The 18,765-nt window shown below is 42.0% G+C and overlaps 1 protein-coding gene across 1 annotated transcript; it reads right to left on the bottom strand.

Moving 5' to 3' along the window:
• Positions 1–112: 112 nt before the first annotated feature.
• On the bottom strand, positions 113–15,249 carry brd8b (bromodomain containing 8b). The gene is made up of 18 exons (XM_085419843.1): positions 15,165–15,249; positions 13,421–13,517; positions 12,755–12,824; positions 12,559–12,608; positions 12,320–12,442; positions 12,151–12,231; positions 11,645–11,709; positions 10,469–10,641; positions 9,992–10,183; positions 9,509–9,602; positions 8,942–9,084; positions 7,217–7,652; positions 7,091–7,128; positions 6,806–7,005; positions 6,427–6,519; positions 6,035–6,103; positions 5,631–5,916; positions 113–1,461 (listed from the first exon to the last, which is right to left on the bottom strand). The coding sequence occupies exons 1-18, from the start codon at positions 15,181–15,183 to the stop codon at positions 1,402–1,404; spliced, it is 2,289 nt and encodes a 762-aa protein (XP_085275969.1). The 5' UTR covers positions 15,184–15,249; the 3' UTR covers positions 113–1,401.
• Positions 15,250–18,765: the final 3,516 nt, after the last annotated feature.

The following is an 18,765-nucleotide window of genomic DNA, read 5'->3' on the forward strand; positions in this document are numbered from 1 at the left end:
GGGCACAAAATGCAGTTACCAGGAAACTGTTCCCACAGAATGAATTCCCCTTGTCAAGTTAATCATTACTCAAATTCAAAGTGAAATGCTGCTTAAATCCCAAACTGATCCCTTACACGTTTAGATCAAATCTTTATTAACAAATTTACACAAATGTATCAGCTACCCAAACACAACTACATGAACCTTTTCCAGTACAAAACTTCACTCCTTGACACGCATTACAAAAATCTTTCCTGTGCTCTATGCACAGCCTACATCCTAAGTAATAAGTGGCAATGATTCAGCAACAATCTGTTAAAGCCCATTAAAAAACAACTGTTTTGTCAAACCACTGGTATTTAAAGCTGCTTCAAGGGCAACTTTGGGCCTTAGTGTATATTTCCTTGTAAAAGAAGGGCTTTGACATTTGAGGTCAACCTAATTAAATATTTTGTAGAGCCGGGTAATGTTTTGAAAGCCTTTTTTTGGTGCTGTTGATACCTCAGGTTAAGAGCTTGTTGCCAAACATCAGTGGCAGCCCTGCTCAGTGCTGAAAGTGTTACACTGAGTTTAACCTGTGGCTGAATTTTATCTATATTTATATAATTACCCTTATTATCAATTGTACTCAGAAGTACAATCAGTAGAAAAGTGAAGGATCTGTAGTTTAATGGGCTGAAACATGCACTGGTAGACAATGGCCAATAGATTGAATCAAATTAATTAAATTACTATTAATAGAAGACACAAACCACAATTTTGCAACCAAAAAGAAGATCAGAAATCTATTTTATGAAATATTTTAAGTAACTCTTATTTTACCATTATGCTTTAGCAGTGATCAAACTAACAGATTTCTTTGCTCGGGGTGGTGTCAGCCCAACATGCAGAACTAGAAGACTCGCTTTGAATTTGTGGAACTATACATCATGGTTGCTCATGTGGCCATCTTCGTTGTTGACGTCTGTTCAGCCCAAAGGGGCTGAGCATAATCGGGTGCCGGACGTATGCACGACTCAAAGTGATCAAATCTGCCAAGTAGAACTCATCTGGCCCGTTCCCATCTGATCCCAAACAAACTGTTGCTGGTGAAAGTATTGTTCTCTATCCACAAAGACCTTGTGTTGCAGCAGGGGCAAATTATGACCCCCGCTACCCGTGCTGGTGAAATTATTCTTGGGAAAATTGGTGCAACATCCCATGGCGCCCCATGAATGGGAGCGAAGAAAACACTGTACAGCTCTCTCAGGCACACACACACTTATGGCCCTTAGTATAGGTGTGTGTGTGTGTGTGTGTGTGTGCACACACAAAAACCAGGCACATGGAGACGGCACAGTCCTCTTCAGAAAACGACCAAAGTGACCAGAAAGCAATCAGCTGCAAGATTCGAAGAGCGGCTCTCAGCCCCCTCTTGCACTACTTCTTCATCTTGAGGTCGGCCTCCATGGCACTCCGCCGCCCCCTAGTGCCTCCATCCTGCAGCAGAGACACAAAGAAACGTGGAGAGAGAGAAAGAGCACGCTTAACGTAAAGGTGTACAGGTCAAAGGTCAGGCAGGCCCTGTGGCAGGCCTCCTTGTGTCATTGAGCTCCGTACAAAAACAGCACAATCCACCCTGGAAGGCATCGTTCCCCAAATGATGAACAGAAAATAATCATGAGCAAAATAAAAAGAAAACAAGGAGAAAAGAAACTGGAACATGCAGAGATGCTAACGCACATTAACGGAAAAACACAGGAAGCTGGCATTAACCGAAGGTCGACGGAAGCTTGGGTGATGAAAGTTACCTGTGTGTGTGTGTGTGTGTGTGTGTGTGTGTGTGTGTGTGTGTGTGTGTGTGTGTGTGTGTGTGTGTGTGTGTGAGAGAGTGAGAGAGAGAGAGAGAGTGTGAGTGCGGGATGGGAAAAATCTTTGGTGCAAACAAAAATGTAAACGTTTATGAGGGTGATACAGACAGTATATGAGAGTGTCTGTTTGTGTGTGTGTGTGTGTGTGTGTGTGTGTGTGTGTGTGTGTGTGTGTGTGTGTGTGTGAGAGTGAGAGAGAGAGTGTGAGTGAGAGAGTGTGAGTGGGAGAGAGAGAGAGAAACTGCAAGGTAGAGGAAGAAGTCTTTCATTTCTATATCATCTGTATGGCACATCTATAGAGCACAGGATGGGCGTAGGCTCACGGCCCATCTCTTCTGCATTTAATCACTTCTACACTGCTGAGTAGTTGACACCACTTTAATAGCTCAGTGGTTTAGAGCAACAATCTCTTTGAATCTGCCGTCATAAGTCTTGGAAAACCTGACCGATTAGATTGGATCGCCACTATGAGGAATGGTTATTTCAACATGCTGTATATAAAAGATGGTCATTTTACATTAACCACTTGTTTACAAACAACCACTATGAAGCAATCTGATATTCTTATATCAGCATTTTTTGACACATAAAACCCAAACAATTTCCTCACATTTGCTATGTGTTGTATGTTTTTACTCGTCTAAATCAGCCAGTTGTTGTGTTTGTGGTGCTATGCTAACAGGGTGGTTGAAGCATGCCCTCTGTTGGACAAACTATGTAACATTCACACTCATGGCTGTAGGGCGTTTCTCCAATCTCTTTTTAAATCTTAACTTATCAGCCAATAAAAATACACAAAAAAAGAATAACCATCCTGAGGGCAGTGCGCCAAGTTACAAGCTAAAACTAAAGCTGCTCCCATAAAACTGCATCACAGAAATACCTACTTATAAATACTATGTTAAAAACTGAAGCCAATTTTATGGATAATTAAATTAAAAGACTCTAAAAGGCACCAACACTATAAATGCAGATGACTTGAATTATCCATGCTGAGGCCTAACAGAGACCGAGCTGCTACAGTTGTCTCTGCTGGCGACTGGCTGTCTATCAAAGAGTCCACACCCACTTTTACTTAAACACGGTCTTTCAGACAGGGTAAATATTATATCAGAGACACCAAAAATATTTTTTTCTATTGGGCTGAAAAGTGATATCTGATTATCTGATGTAGAGTTGGTTATTTTAACATGGGAGTCAATGAGGATTGACTCACTTTTAAAGCCAGTCTCAAGTGGCTCTTAAAAGAACTGAAGGTTGTGTCTCTTTCCCCATTTATTTGTGAGAGCCACAGGATGTTGCTTGGTTATTTTACATTTAACATTTGATTTTATATTTGTTTTTTATTTTATTAAGTATTTCCCACCAGTCTGAAGTGCGAGTGAGTTCAACTAAAATTGGCCAGTTTAGGTTTGTAATATAGTTTGCAAGCTGACTTTTGCTCCTATCAATCTATATAGTTTTTATTTTCTGACTGGTCGTATTAGTCCACCTTTAATGACCTTCATGGCGTCTTGAATCCTTACTGTCCTCCAAAGCCGCTTCAGTAGAAATAAAGAGAAAGATCAGAGGTACAGACAGGTGTGTGCAGTGTGTAACACTGTGTATGTGTGTACATGTTAGCTTTGAGACAAGCGTGTACGGAGCTTGGCCTGACTCTGGTGAAACTTGAGCGAGAACCTGAATACTTACAAAAAGAGAGAGAAGGAAAGCAGGAGAGGCCATTGGGACACTGTCCTGTAGGAGGACAAACATCGGAGTGAGAAAGAGAGAGAAAGCACACACAGGCGTGAGAAAGCAAGTTTCATACAAGTCTGCGTCAAACACAGAGACACGCTCAGGAGATGGGGGTCCTGTTGACTTCAGAGCTGCACATACACAAACGCACATTTCTACACAACATCAAGACACACACACACAGTCTCTGAATGCAGTCTGGAAATATTAAGACTCATGGAGATGAAGCGCGTACACAAGCAGGCACAAACAGAAGCAACGCAGAGGTGTGAGGACCTCTCACAAGCACCGCACCACAGTTTGCACAACTTGTTAAAGTTCTAAAACGGAGAAGTTGGACTTTGCTGTGTAGCAGTTAAACAAAACACTAAAAGTTTACTACATCTGTAGAAATATTTGTTAAATATATTCTGCAAAATGTATCTTTAAGTGTGGACTTTCCAAGAAAACATGACATCTTCCCAAAATGTGTTGTCTGAATGTTTCAAATTTCCACCATATCCTATTAGACACACACTCAAGCGTTCAAACAGGGTGCAGATAAAAGATGGATGTAGCCACTGTGACAACTGTGAATGCAAAGCCCAGTTGTAAAGCCTCAAGCGGAGCTTTTACGGCGTCATTTTATTATTTTGAAACCAAACATGACGAGCGAGGATTGGATCTGACTGACACATTCAGGGACGCTGCGTGCCACGCTACAGCTTTATCCTGTTTTTCACTCTTCATAAAATGAACCTCATGTTTTATTAAGACAGTCATCAGAAAAGTGTTTACTGAGGTAATAGATCAAAGGAGCTGAAGTGTCATTTTTCCACAGACAACCTTTTGTCACCCCCTGCTGGCGATAAGAAGAAATTAATGTTTAAGGCACTTCCACAATGACTCCATGTTTGAGAACAAGAGTGGAAGAAAAAGGTTAGCTAGGATGAAGTTACATCCATTTTTTATATGCAATGTATGGGAGAAAATAACACACACACACACACACACACACACAGTAGGAGATGCAGAGAGAGAAACAGGAAACAGAGCAGAGGGTCAGAGATAGACTAGAGAGACAGCACCGGTGCAGCCAGCATGCAGGATGTGAAGCAGCTGGGAAGTCAAGATTAAGAAAGTGCACTTACAGCAATTAGAAGTGACAGTGCTGTGTAACAAAGTGAGCATGCCTAACTTGTATGATGCACATCAGTGCCGACCCTTTAATACATTGGCACTCTTAACTCCTTGTGTCCTAATCACACCACTGGTTTCTGGTACTTCACACCACACTGACACAGTACAGTAGCATCACTCTGGGATCGTAATGTGGAGACAGGGTGAGGTGTATCGAGGTCAATTCTTCCATAAGTTCTTTTAGAAAACTAGTCCATTTGTCATATTCTATGTGACATAAATCAGAACTACACTGACTGCATGGTCACTTAAATGTGTGCTGAACCCACAGCTTCCTCAGGTTTCATATGCTGACAGTAAATAAAACAGCATGTCTGTCTGTGACATTTCACAGAGCATAACTGACACGTCAAAAACATTTAATGAATCCACTATTTATGTTTCTTCCACATAAGCGTGTATTTTCATCCAGTTTTGAAATGACTGCCAACCGCAGCATGATGGCACACTGAAATTATGGTCCTGATATACCAAACACATTTATCTACACCAATATAAAATGCCCTTAATAAAAAAAAAACTTTATGACTCCATAAACTGGAAGTGCTATCTGTGGTTTACAAGAAACAGCCAGTTCTGGGACTGTGCACTTCCTGTAAATAATTAAAATGCATTAAACTTAGATTAGATTTCTCCACCTTCTCTTGGAGGTGGGCAGAGGGACTGTTCGCAGTAGCTTTGCAGGCATCATAAAACTCTAAATACCTGGAAGAACATTTATTGCACCGATCTAACAGGAGTCACAGCACTCAGTGTTGGAGAGAGGCAAGAGTTTACAGTGTAGTTACAAAACATCAGCACTGGCATGTGTGGAAACTTTCTTTTGCTTTTAATAAAGAACTCTGCTTCATCACAATCAGACTTGTCTGCTGCTCAACCCACCTTCTCGGCTGGCTCTCCTGGTTTACGATTTCCCTCCCTGCCTCGGAGGCTCTTGGCAGAGATGGCGCTCTCTGAGGTCTGCATGATGAGCTGGGTGGCCAGGAACTGCTGGACGTGCTCCAGGACGTCGCGCTGCATCTCCAGCGCCATGTGGTACACGTCGTGGTCCGACGAGTTGTACATGACGGCATTCTGAAACATCAGCATGATGTCGCGCTGGAACTCAGCGGTGGTACGGATAACACCGGACTCGATGTTCTTCTTTATGGCGGACAGGTCCATGGGTCTGCAGCAAGAAAGCAGCAGCAGTTAGTTTGTTTTGGTACTTTAGTTGAACAGTTAGGCTGCAACGATTTTTAGCTGAGCTTGTTTCAAAAATGAAGGGTGTGTGTGTGCGGTCTGACCTGTGTACAATGCTGTGGTAACCTGGAGCGATGTCATCTGACACAGGCTGTAGGAAGACGCTGGCGTACCTGAGAAACACAATATTAGCAAAAGTAAAACACCTGTTTCCTCTCAACAACGTGACCCGGGTTAATCTGTAGGATTCAAGCGAGTCTCTAACTTCTTTAACTGACTGGAAAAAGTCAAATGGTTTCATGCAAACGCGCTGCAGCATGTCCAACAATGTAGTTACTCATTCAGTCACACCAGCTCGATACAAAAAGCTGGAAATTGATGAAACTCACAATAATAAGACAAAAATAAATAAATCAAATGAAATTGATTTGAACTTACTGACCAAAAAAAACAAGACTTGAACAATTTATTGTTGAGCTCTGGTACAAAGCTCTACCTGTGATTGGCTGCAGCTCTCCACACCAGCATAATGGCTTTCTTCCAGATCTTCTGCGCCTGGACCGCCTCCTGGTCTTCGCCACATGTAGAGCTGACGCAGGAAAGAAGAGAGAGGCAGTCGGAGCAGAGTGGGAGAGAAAAGCAAAAAAAACAAAAGCATATACTGTTAGACTGTTAGCCCAATGAAAATGACAAAAGTCAGCTAAGTTTGATCCATTTTCAAAGAAAGATTTCCCCTAATATTTTTGTTAAGAAGAATAGCAGGGGTTATTTCAGGAGAAACAGACTCCTGGTTTTACTATTACTGGTAAAACCAGGGACAGGGTGAATATTTTTGCCTACGCCCTTTCTGGAAGAATAAGCACCTGGACACTTACAGCTGGGAAGAAGAGGCCGGGCTGCTGGCCAGTGAATCAGCAGTGTAGCGCTGGGAGGGCGGGCCGTATCCATCCTCACTCTCACTTGCTGCCCGATCCACCTCAGATAAATATGGACCCTCCCCCTCTCCACACTCGTCCTTCAGCTCCATCGCTTCTTCGGGGTCGCCCTCGCTCCCTGCCTCCTCCTCCTTCACCTCCTGGATTCAAGCACACAGAGTAAAATAACGGTTATTCTTGTTATCATATGCCGTCCACACATGTACGTAGCCTTAAATGTGTTACCTTGGACTCTTTCCCGGACACAGAGCTGTCCTCAGAGTCTGTGGGACAGAAACGAGGAGACAATGAGAAAACAGAAATGTGTGAGCATTTCCACTGTGGGTATAGATCGGTGTGTAATCCACGCACCTAAGCAAGGTGGGTTGGGCTCAGGCTGACTCCACTCCTCTCCTTCACTCTTCACTGTAGCTTCAGTGACTTCTTTGACCACGGGCCCCTCCTCTGCGACTTCACTTGCTGCTACACCATCATCAGAGGTGACAGAAGAAGTGACATCACTTCCCGTCACCTCAGGTCCTTCATAGTTTCCCTTAAGCGGTTCTTCCCTGTTAGTATCTGGCTGGTTTTGTGTCTCCTGGCTGGCAGGTGTCGGGGCTAATGTTGCGACCATATCCTGAGGTGTCTGTGGGGGGGCTGACTCTTGGATGGTGGGTGTGGGCTCTGAAGCTTTCAGCTCTTGGGTCTCCCAGGGGCCAGGTAGGGTGTGACCTTCTGACACGGCCTCTTCGCACAGAGAGAGAGCTGCTTCCACCGCAGCTGCATCCAAAGCCACAGGGTCATCGTCCTGGGATGATGATCAAAAAGATAAACCATTATGTTGTTTCAGTGTTTCCCCACACATGAACTTTACATGGGGAGCCAGGTTAGTGAAAGAGCGGGTATTAGACCTGCTGACTGTCAGAGCAGCAATGAAGTGTCTCCAATTAAAAAACAACAAACAAACAAAAAAAACAAGAGGAGTTCTTAAGCTAAACCCCAACCTACCGAAACCACCAGCGATAACTGTGGCCTCTTCCTCCTGACCTGTCAGACACATGTGACCTTACTGGGATCACTAGGCTCCTTCCAGTATGGCTCTCATACTGGTAGGAGTTCATTGACCACACTATGGTTGTGATCGTTACATCATGGGCCACATCCAGCCTACTTTGATCTTGAGACAGCTGTGAAACTCACCTTTCTGAGATGTCTTAATATTTGAAAAGGAAGTGCAATTTCAACAGCATGTCTTAAAGAAACGCTGATGTAGCAAATGAGAAAAATGTATTAACGCGACTCTTTGGGTTTAAATTGTAAGAAAAAAATGTGTAAAATTCCAGAAAGTTCTGGCAAAGTTTTTGTTAAGTCACAGAAAATATGTTTTAACTGTGGAACCACTAAAAACCACAGAAACCTCTACAGTGAAAACACAGGAACTTTTCTCTTATTTAATTGCTAAGCTATTACTTAAGTACTTTGGTGCAGTGTGAAAGGCCTCTTTAATTTACGCCCTCCTTCACATTTTCCAAAGCTGTCCAGTGGGCCGGACTGGAGTCTTTGCCTGGCCGCAGACTTTATGTTTGGCACCGGCTCTAGGGGTTGGGTGGGCCAAGTGAATTTTGAGATTTTACATTTTTTCCCCCCATCCAAAGGAATAAAGAAACCAATATACTACTGGAAAAAAATCCCCTTTTTCTTATTGTGAAAATTCAGTTGCTGTTAACGAGCGATTGTCAGTACTTCCTGTCTAGTGCTCTCCTGTAGGCAGTCTGTTCAGGTTGCTGCTGTGACAATCCTCAGTGTAGTTGTGCCATCTACAGGCAGTCCTTGTTCTGCTCTAGAGATTCTTCAGGGCCACTCTTAGCTAAATGTTTAGTCCAAGTCTGACAATGGGAACATAAAATATGGAAAATTTCATTCTTTGTTTTCCAATTAACACTAAATATTTTCTAAATCATATTTTCTTTGTATTAGTTTGTTTTTAGTGTCATTGCCTTAATCAACGACTAAAATACTTGATATTAAACCTACAAAATAAACTCTGCTCCTGGTCATATTAATCTCAAACGAATGCAGCCCCTACACAGTACGTACCTTCTCTTCAATGATGGCAATGATGTCTCCCACTGTCTCCAGGTCCAGTTCATCACCAATGTAAGACACAGCCACGAGGTCTTCTTCTACTAATCCCGTGTCCTCACCGAGCTCTGCCTTCACTGCGGCCTCCGCTTCCCCCTCTGTAAACCCGTGCAGGTGACGAAATAAGAACACAAGCATGCAACAAGAATCTTACTGCAAAGTTAAGACCCGTATCTCCCTCTTTGAACCAGGAAACAATGACTAAAATGCAACAACGCGGACGTGTGACTTTATTTAGAAACAGACTGTAGAAAAACAGGAAAAAAAGGAGGAGGAGAGACAAGCAAAAACGTTCCCCCAGACACCCCCAAGACATTTAGTGTTACTTTGAACATGCTCTGTCTATCTTAATTACAAGTAACCAGGAGTCACGATGCCCAGTTAGGTTTTGTTTAACCTGCTTTTTAAAATCAGGACATTTTTAGGAGCCCCATGAATGCAATCATTTCCCAGGACAGCAACCAGGCAAGCTGTAAAGAAAGTAGCTCCTGTGTAATGTGAAACTTAGTTAGGTGTGTTTACCTGTGATGATGTCATGGCCAGGTGGTAAGGCAGTGGCTGCCGTAGCAGTCTGTACGCCATTAGTTAGGCTTCCAGTGGAGTCGCCCTCTGCAACCTGACATCAGAAAAAACACAACAACAAAAACACCAAAGTGAGGTTTAATAAAAAATATCAGAGCATAAAAGAAGATTTAAAAGAATACTGATGTTAGAATATCACAATAAGGCTTTATTGCCCACTGAGTGGATCAAGTCCTACTTTCATTCTTTGAATGTTAGTATTAGAATAGGTATCAAAACTCAGTGGCTTAGCCAGGAATTTAAAAATACTCCAAATTGATTTGCACTTTACAGATGCATTTAAATGATTTGTTTTCACACATTGCTGGTTTTCAGGTATTTTACAGAACTGAGTCTAAAGCCTTTGAGCAAGACTCGCACAAAGGCTTTCATTGTAATCACATCGTTTCTGGATGTTATGAGCCATGCTAAGTTGCCTCTCACCAGGCGAGGGCTGGCTGAGATGAGGTTGCCTTTTTTCAGCAGTTCTGACAGTAGAGGTGAGGGTGGCGGTGTGGCCTTCTGGGCTAGGAGCCTTTTCTGTGGCGAGTCATCGACTAGAACAGCGAGTCCACCATCTTTGGGCCCAGGTCCTGGAGGGTCTGCTGCTGGCAGAAACACTCCTACCCCCTGAGCCTGACAGACAGCAGAGAAGTCATTGAGACGGAGCGAGATGATCTTATTCCTCTGACTTGTAATGAGGCAAAAACTATAACCCCTGGGGCCGAATATACTCATGTTTAATGTTACTGTAGACGTCTCCATATTCACTGCAGTGAAAAATGGTTTATGTTGCTGTGAGCTTGGCTGAAATTTATCTCTTAACAGAAAACTGGGACTCTTATAAACTCATTTCCCTTCACCATCATTCTTCTATCCTGTGAGCTAAACAAGTATATATGGCAAACTAAGTGTTCTTACAACTGAGTGGGTGGTGGTTGTTGTATCTTCAGAGACACCGGCTCCTGTATCCATGGATGGAGTGGGCACTGAAGAGTCAGTCTGAGAATCCAGGTTTGGCGGGCTGGCACCCAGGGGAGACCGTAAAGTCACACTGGGCAGACGCTTGGGTGTGTTTTTCACTGCCTGGCGAGCTGCGATACAGACAGAAGACCAGAGTGGAGGTGAGCATGACAATTTTCAAACTCTCCTTAAAAACAAATCTGAAAAAAAGCAGCAGAGAAATCCTGAACATCATGTGAGAGGATCATCACTCCAACCCAAGCACTTGAGTGAAAGATGCTCTTGTCTTAGGAGAAGCTGAGAAACATTCCAAGAAGGACGAGAAGTTGCAATCTTCTGAGATATAGATGCATATACTCCTGCTTTATTACATCCTCTCAGTTGATTCTGATCTCACATCTATGTTACCCCTAAGGTTTTTATTAAGCTTCCCTCCCCTTCCTAAAAATATCAAACTATAAATTACAGCAAAGAATTTTTCTACTTCATCTTCATGATTCTCGGTTTGCAGATGGTCTAAACTCTATTTTCAAAACGTTTCCTCTATCCAACAACCTCAAATAGCCATAAAATGTAGAGTGCAATAGTCCAGGAGAAATAAAATGCCTGGCTACAGAGGACCTCTCATCATTTTTTAGAGTGCTATTGTTTTCAGACATCCTAATTCCCTTCTAGTATTGTCCACATAGCCAAAACCACAAGGGCTTTGCAACAGGTCGGCTACATGTGTGGGCCGAGGTTCGACGTGTGATTTGAATCTTCCTGGTTGTACGTGGATGTGAGAGATGGTCGTCTTTAATCTTAGCTTAGAGTTCGTGCCAACAAGGGAAATCTTTATGCTAAAAAAACCTGTAGGTACAAAATGAAGTTCTACCTTCACAAATCTGTCCCTTAGTTTACCAAGATCACAGGTTTCAGCTTCATATGGGAACTTTGTTTTTATATCAAATGACTCACTCGAATTTTAATAGTATGACATATATACTTAACTTCAAACTCTGACAGATCTTACCAATGACAGACAATGACAATGGCAACACCCACCACAGAGCAACAAGTTTGCAACTAATTCTTCGCCTTTTCCTAAGAAATACATGCACCAGCCTTCGTAGAGTGAAAGTGAACCTAAACTACCTTGGTACGCCATTTCTGTGGCTTTCCTCTTCTGCTCTGCTTCCTCCTCGTCCTGCTTCTTCTTTCTAGGTAAGACAAATTTAAAAAAACAAACAAAAAAAATGAGCATTTTATGACAATATAACAGTTTGTATACAAAACTAAATGAGAGAACGCCCTCATTTATCTAAATAACCCACTCATCTACAGAGATACAGACATATACTTTTTTAATCCCACATTGGGGAAATTTACTTGTTACAGCAGCACAGACAGAAGAAAAATGTGAATAAGAGATATATTAGAAAACACACACACACATATACATATATATATATATATATATATAAATAAATAAAAGAACAGTGTACAAAACATGTATAGTTGTTGGTTACTGGCAAACAGAGCAAAGTTTTACTGGCAGCGTTCTGCAAGATCTTTAACACACTGGAGTTGGTTGTGTGAAACAGCTATCATGGTAATCCACCCATTAGGTGGAAGCACTATCCCACAGATAAGATGCTTACAGTGTGATCTCTCCCCAAAGCTCTTTCAGCTGGGAGTCCATGTGACCCATCTGTATCAGATCCACCTCCTTCTTCAACTTCCTGTTGTGATTAAAACAAACAAAGCAAAAAGGGGTTAAAGTTCAGATATCAAAGTTGTCAAATGTTTTCCCTTTAAGAGTTTATGTACCTGTACTGCTCTTGTGTATCTCGTATAAGTTTTTTTAACTCCTCTATTCTCTCAGTGGTCAGCCTACGAACGATGACATCTTCGATGGTCTCGACCACCTCGCCCTTCTCACCGCGCTTACGCCTGGAACAGGAAAACACACATTTTGAGTCAACTCTCAAATTATTTTTAAAATGCATAATAATATTGTTTACTTTTTATATCTGCACACAGATATGTGTACACACTGTAATACTGACTTAGGGGCTTCAGTAGCTTCCAGCAGTTCTGAATATTGTGAGGCACAGTGCTGAGAAACAGAGAACAAATTATTCTTATAGGTGAGCAGAGGAGATCAGTCCAACTGCAGTTACACTCAAAAGACAATTTTCCTGAAGACTTATGGAAGTGAAGTGTGAGATAAATTCACAAAAGGAATATTTGTTATGCTCTCACCTTTTGTGAGAACCAGTCTGGTGGACGCCCAGGCTCTGCGAAAGGCTTGATGGCTCTACTTACACTTACCCTGGAACACAGAGAGTCTCCTCAGACTAAACTCAAGCATTAAGCAGATAATCTAACAATAACAAGCATTTTAAAAATAAAATAATATTATTTTGTCTTACGAACTGCCTTGCACTCACCTACTGCCAGTGTTTGAAACAGATTATGAGCACAGAACAATAACCACCATAAGGATCATTGTTAAGACACTCAATCTGATATATTCTAGTTCGATGGTTCATTTAGACAAAAACTGGTAATCTTAGGGAAAGCACAAACTGTTTGCAAACACTGATATCTTAAAAGAAATGGTACAAAACCCTCTGAAGATAATTTTCATATTATATGGCTCATTTTTAGGAGAACTGCAGAAAAATAGTGGTATATAATGATAGTAAATACAATTACAGTTATATTTATCAAACAAGATCCTTAAATCATTTTACATATCTTCTCCTTACAGCATTTCTCCAACACATTTAAAATATGAATATGAGGTCCCATGGGCAAACTAAATCTCTCACACACACACACACACACACACACACACACACACACACACACACACACACACACACACACACACACACAAAAGTAGCTGAGCATATTTCTTTTTACCAGTTTTGGTCTCCGCTCCTCATAACAGAGGAGGCCAGGCACAATTTCTCCCTGACTGACCAGGGCTCCGTCGGCCCCACATTCAGTATCTTGTGTTCTGTTGGGGGGAAAGAAGAATTTATTACACGATTGACTGTTTTTCCTGCTACTTTGTTGCTACTAGCTAACAAGCCACAGGGTGCCACAAGCCAGTACACAGTGTACTGGCTTGCCCCAAACCCAAATGAATAATGGAGAGGGGTGCATCAGGAAGAGGATCTGACTTAAAATCATCACCAATCCAATCATGTGGCTCATTAGTAAGATCTGCATACTGGACTGGTCAGGAGCCCACAAACTGCAACCAGTGCTGCTGGCAAGCAGAGTACCAGTGGAAACTATGCCACTGATGAGTGAAGACAGATTAGAAGAAGGCCAAGGTTAGTGTGGCTAGAGTCAGTAACAGAGAAATTTTGGAGCGTGGAGGACAGAGCAGGGACTGGGAAAGGGAGATAGCTGACTGATTGGATATGACCAGAGGAAAGATAATAGATATACTGAACAAAGGACGCTGAAGATGGAGCTACAAGACAGAAAGAAAAGGGGAAGAACAGAGGGAAGATTCGTGGATGCAGTGGAGGAGGACTATGCAGAGGGTGGTGCGACAGAAGAGGATGTTAGGGGTTGGGTGAGATAGAGGCAGATGGTCCAGATGATCCACTGTGGTGACCCCTAAAAGGCACAGCTGAAAGAAGCTAATTGAAAACCTGTATTTTAGGGCAAAAGCAATGGCTCAAAAAGAGCCACATAAAATATGAGACATTCCGAAACAACTCAGTTAACTTCATTCTGCCACACAAGCTTCCATCCAAATTGCAAAAGCATCTGAGGGTAATCTCAGTAACTGAACATAAAATATATGGGGCTTGTGGTTACGTGTAGTAGTAGTTCTGCCACATTAGATTGTAACGTTATGGCTTTGTTATTACAAGCAATATTATCTGACTGCGTTTTGACAATTTTAATTGAGTAAAATCCCAATTAACATTATTTTTAATTGAGTGCTATTTTACGGAACTTTCTATCCCTGCTTACTTGGTCAAATACACACAAAAACATGTTAAAAAAAACTAGTATTTTTTCTAAGAAGAACACTATCATCAGTCAGATGACGAATCAGTCTCTGCGGACTGTCTCAGTTTTTTTAATGGTTTGTTATTGTTTTTTCGCTAAGTACCACACATACGACGGTCCTGTTCTCGTACGGTCAATAAAAACCGTTCAGATCGTAATATGTTGAAAACGTTATTTTAAGTTTAAAAATATAAAAAAAAACCAAGGGCAACGGCGTCAAATGAATGATTTAAACGTCTTTCGTTATTTAGCTAGCTAATGCTACACTATTGATATTAGCTTGGGTATGCTAATATGATTACAGCAAAGCATTCCTCACGTTTACTGGGGCGTGAATATAAGTTAAAACACACAACCCTATCAAGAGACGTATCACATACATTTCTAGAAAAAAACAACAACATACGCATTGCTAATATTTAATTTATAGCGTTAGCTTAGCATAGTCGATTAAGGGGGACACATTCGTGAGACACACACACACAGGTAAACACGGTGCAACGTTTTAGCAAGGTAAGGGGCTACAGGTTCTGGCTAAAATAATCTAGCTGCAAGGCTTGGAGTTTGTTTGCTATTACTACTGTCTATAAATGACGAGGAAAAACAGAAAGACTTGAAATATATTACTCACTGCCGATACCGCTCGCCATTGCTTTTGTGACGAGGCCTTGATCACAACTTCCGCCGGACAGGTTTCAACGGAACACACAGTAAAGTCAACCCAAGCGAGCGGAACAAATGGAAATTTGATTAAATAAATAAATAAATAAACGAAGCTTTAAAAACAGTGAGGGATACTAGGAGCTGTTTCATTACACTTAAGCAGAGTTGGAAATACTTCGTTACTGTAACGAAATACAAATACTCCGTTACTGTACTTACGTACAATTATCAGGTATCAGTACTTTACTTGAGTCGTTTTTTTTTCTGACAACTTTTTAATCATACTCCCTATATTTTTAAAATAGGCTCGTAACTCTTGTTACATACAGAGTAGTTAGACATATTCAGACACACAGAACCAATGCATAATGCATGGTATAGCACAGAACCATGTACATAATACACACACACACACACACACACACACAATTGTCATTTGTTACTTGATGGTTGTTGTGGCTAACCTAACTACCCCTGCATAATTCAAATAAATGTAACTACTGATTGGGAGTTTGATCCCTGGCTGCTTTAGCCTATATCCCCAAAGTGTTCTTGGCCAAGATACTGAATCTAAGTTATTTCCAGCGTGATTATCAGAGTGTGAATGTTAGATAGAAAGCAATTAAGATGTATAAAAGGTGCTTGTGAAATACGTAAATTTACTAATCGAAATATTTTTCTCTTTGAAAAACTAAAAGTTCATGCCAAATTTTAGCCATACTTTCAGATCTCTGGCACTGCAATGGGAACCCAAATGGCCCCCAGTTTTGCCTGTCTTTTTGTTGGTCATCTGGAAGAACAAATTCTATATAATGACCAAAATAACCCTTATTTACCATTCATTGTATCTTGGAAACGTTATATAGATGACGTATTTCTACTCTGGAAAGGACCAGTCTCTATATTACTAGAGTTTGTAGAATTCCTTAATGGACACTTTGCAGGCTTACGTTTCACCCTCAATTACGTACTGAAGAAATTAACTTTCTGGACATGAAAGTAACAAAAAAAGACAAATCTCTGTCCACATCTCTGTATTCTAAACCCACTGATCGGAATACATTATTACATGCTGCAAGTTTCCATCCGAACCACCTCAAAAAGAGCCTCCCTGTAAGCCAGTTGATTAGACTCAAGCGTATCTGTGAGACTCATGATGAATATAATGAGAGTAAAGAAGAGATGTTGAACAAATTCAAAGAAAGAAAGTATAAAGAGAACTGTTGAAGTTCTGCAGAAGAGAAGGTGAGTTCAGTAAGTAGGGATGTCTATTTAACAACCAAGAAATCTCCAAAACATAAACCCAACCTTATCTTCTGCACAACCTTTACGCCAAAAACCAGAACAATTAAAGAAATAATTCTAAAACATTGGCATATCCTTCAGAATGACCCAAACTTATTAGGTACCTTCAAAGAACCACCAATGATAACCTACAGGAGAGGAAGGAATATCAAAGATAGGCTTGTTAGAGCTTACCAGGACCCTATTACTCCAGATAAAATCCTGATAACCCATAACCTACATGGCAATTTCAAGTGTGGGGCATGCATTAATTGTCAATACACCAAAAATGTTAAATCATTCAAAGACCCTATAGGTGACAAAACCATTGCCATAAAGGGCTTTATCACATGCAGAACTAAAAATGTAATCTACATGATACAGTGCCCATGCAATAAAATATATATAGGAGAAACATCCCGGCCTCTTAAAGATCGAATTAACGAACACAGAAGCTCGATCAAGAGGAATGATTTAACCAGCCCTGTTGCAAGACACTTCAATAATAAACATCCAAATTCACCATTATTTTTCCTAGGCATTGAAGCCATTAAACTAAACCACTAAAAAGGTGGCAATATAAATTTTATCCGGAAAAAAAGAGAAGCATTTTGGATATTCCGTTTTAAGCGTCTGTACCCCAGAGGTATGAATGAGGATTTTTCATGAGTTTTTATGAACTACACCTTTTTTTTATTTATTATTTTTTATTTTTTTATTATTTTAACCAAAGGAGTAGTGTTCCAGACATCTCACTTTAAGTCCACATTTTAAGTCTAGATTTTACATTTTAGAGACATAAATAAGGATCTTTTAACAAATGTGTTCCCATGTTATGATGTAATCTTGTTTTCTAAATTCATATAGCGTAGTGGCAGCGGGAGGAATAAATGTCCATCAGGGAGGGGAGAGGGCAGCCGATGATCTTTTGTGCTGTCTTGACCACACTCTGAAGCCTCACTCTATCTGCTTTGGTGCAGCTGCCGTACCATACCATGATGCAGTAGGTTAGCAGGCTCTCAATGGACGAGCGGTAGAAGGTCAGCAGCAGGTTGGAGTTCAGCTTGTACTTCCTGAGGACTCTCAGGAAGTGCAGCCGCTGTTGGGCCTTCTTGATGACCGCTGAGATGTTTCCTGTCCAGGAGATGTCAGCAGAGATGAGGACACCAAGGAACCGGAAAGTGTGGACCCTCTCCACACACTCCCCGTTGATGTAGAGGGGGGCCAAGTCGGTGCTGTGTCTCCTGAAGTCAACAATGAGCTCTTTGGTTTTCTTAGTGTTCAGTGTCAGGTTGTTTTCTGAACACCATGCTGCCAGCTTCAGGACTTCCTCTCTGTACTCTGCCTCGTCTCCCTACGAGATGAGTCCGACTACCGTGGTGTCATCAGCAAACTTGATGATGAGAGTGTTGTTGTGGGTCGAACTGCAGTCGTGGGTGTAGAGAGAATACAGGAGGGGGCTCAGCACACAGCCCTGTGGGGAGCCGGTGCTCAGTGTGCGAGTGGAGGAGAGATGAGGGCCGAGTCTTACAGTCTGGGGCCGGTTTGTGAGGAAATCCTTTATCCAGGCACATGTGAGAGGAGGGAGGCCAAGAGTGACCAGTTTGGTGATGAGGATGTCCGGGATGATTGTATTAAAGGCTGAGCTGTAGTCCACAAAGAGCATTTGGACGTAGCTTTGCCGTGCTCTAGGTGACTCAGCACAGCGTGGAGGGCTGTGGCGATGGCGTCTTCTGTGGATCTGTTTGCACGGTATGCAAACTGGTGGGGGTCGAATTCTGGGGGGAGGTAATCCTTGATGTGCTGAAGGACTAGTCTCTCAAAGCATTTCATGATTACCGGTGTTAGGGCCACAGGGCGGTAATCATTCAGGCTGGAGATGGGAGACTTCTTCGGCACTGGGATGATTGTGGCTGATCTTAGACAGGATGGGATGGCTGCCTGAGCCAGTGAGAGGTTGAAGAGTCTGGTGAAGATGATGGTGTGCGCATGCTCTTAGTACCTTGCCAGGTACTCCATCTGGACCGGCCGCCTTCCTGGGGTTCACTGCTAGGAGCACACGTCTGACATCGTGCTCTGTTACAGTGAGTGGGGTGGTGCAGGAACCAGGTGAGGATGAGGATGGGAGCAGGGCTGAAGCAGATGAGTGTTGCTGTTGTGGTGTTTCAAAGCAGGCGAAGAAGCTGTTTATTTCCTCTGCCAGCTGCCCACTCGGGTTTTCTGTTTTCGCAGTACTGCCTCTGTGGTTGATGATGTCTTGCATTCCCTGCCACACCTCTCGTGTG

Source organism: Rhamphochromis longiceps, linkage group LG2, assembly GCF_057381845.1.
Source record: "Rhamphochromis longiceps isolate RC_006_pf linkage group LG2, R_longiceps_female_GT1.1, whole genome shotgun sequence".
In the NCBI taxonomy this organism is placed as follows: Eukaryota; Metazoa; Chordata; class Actinopteri; order Cichliformes; family Cichlidae; genus Rhamphochromis; species Rhamphochromis longiceps.

Bases quoted from the DNA above. Each gene is read 5' to 3' on its own strand.
- brd8b (XM_085419843.1), bottom strand. The intron at 10,184-10,468 runs GTAAGAACACTT...GCTGTCTGTCAG, and splicing joins CAACCACCACCCACTCAGTT to GCTCAGGGGGTAGGAGTGTT. The intron at 7,653-8,941 runs GTACGTACTGTG...TCATCATCCCAG, and splicing joins TTGCCATCATTGAAGAGAAG to GACGATGACCCTGTGGCTTT.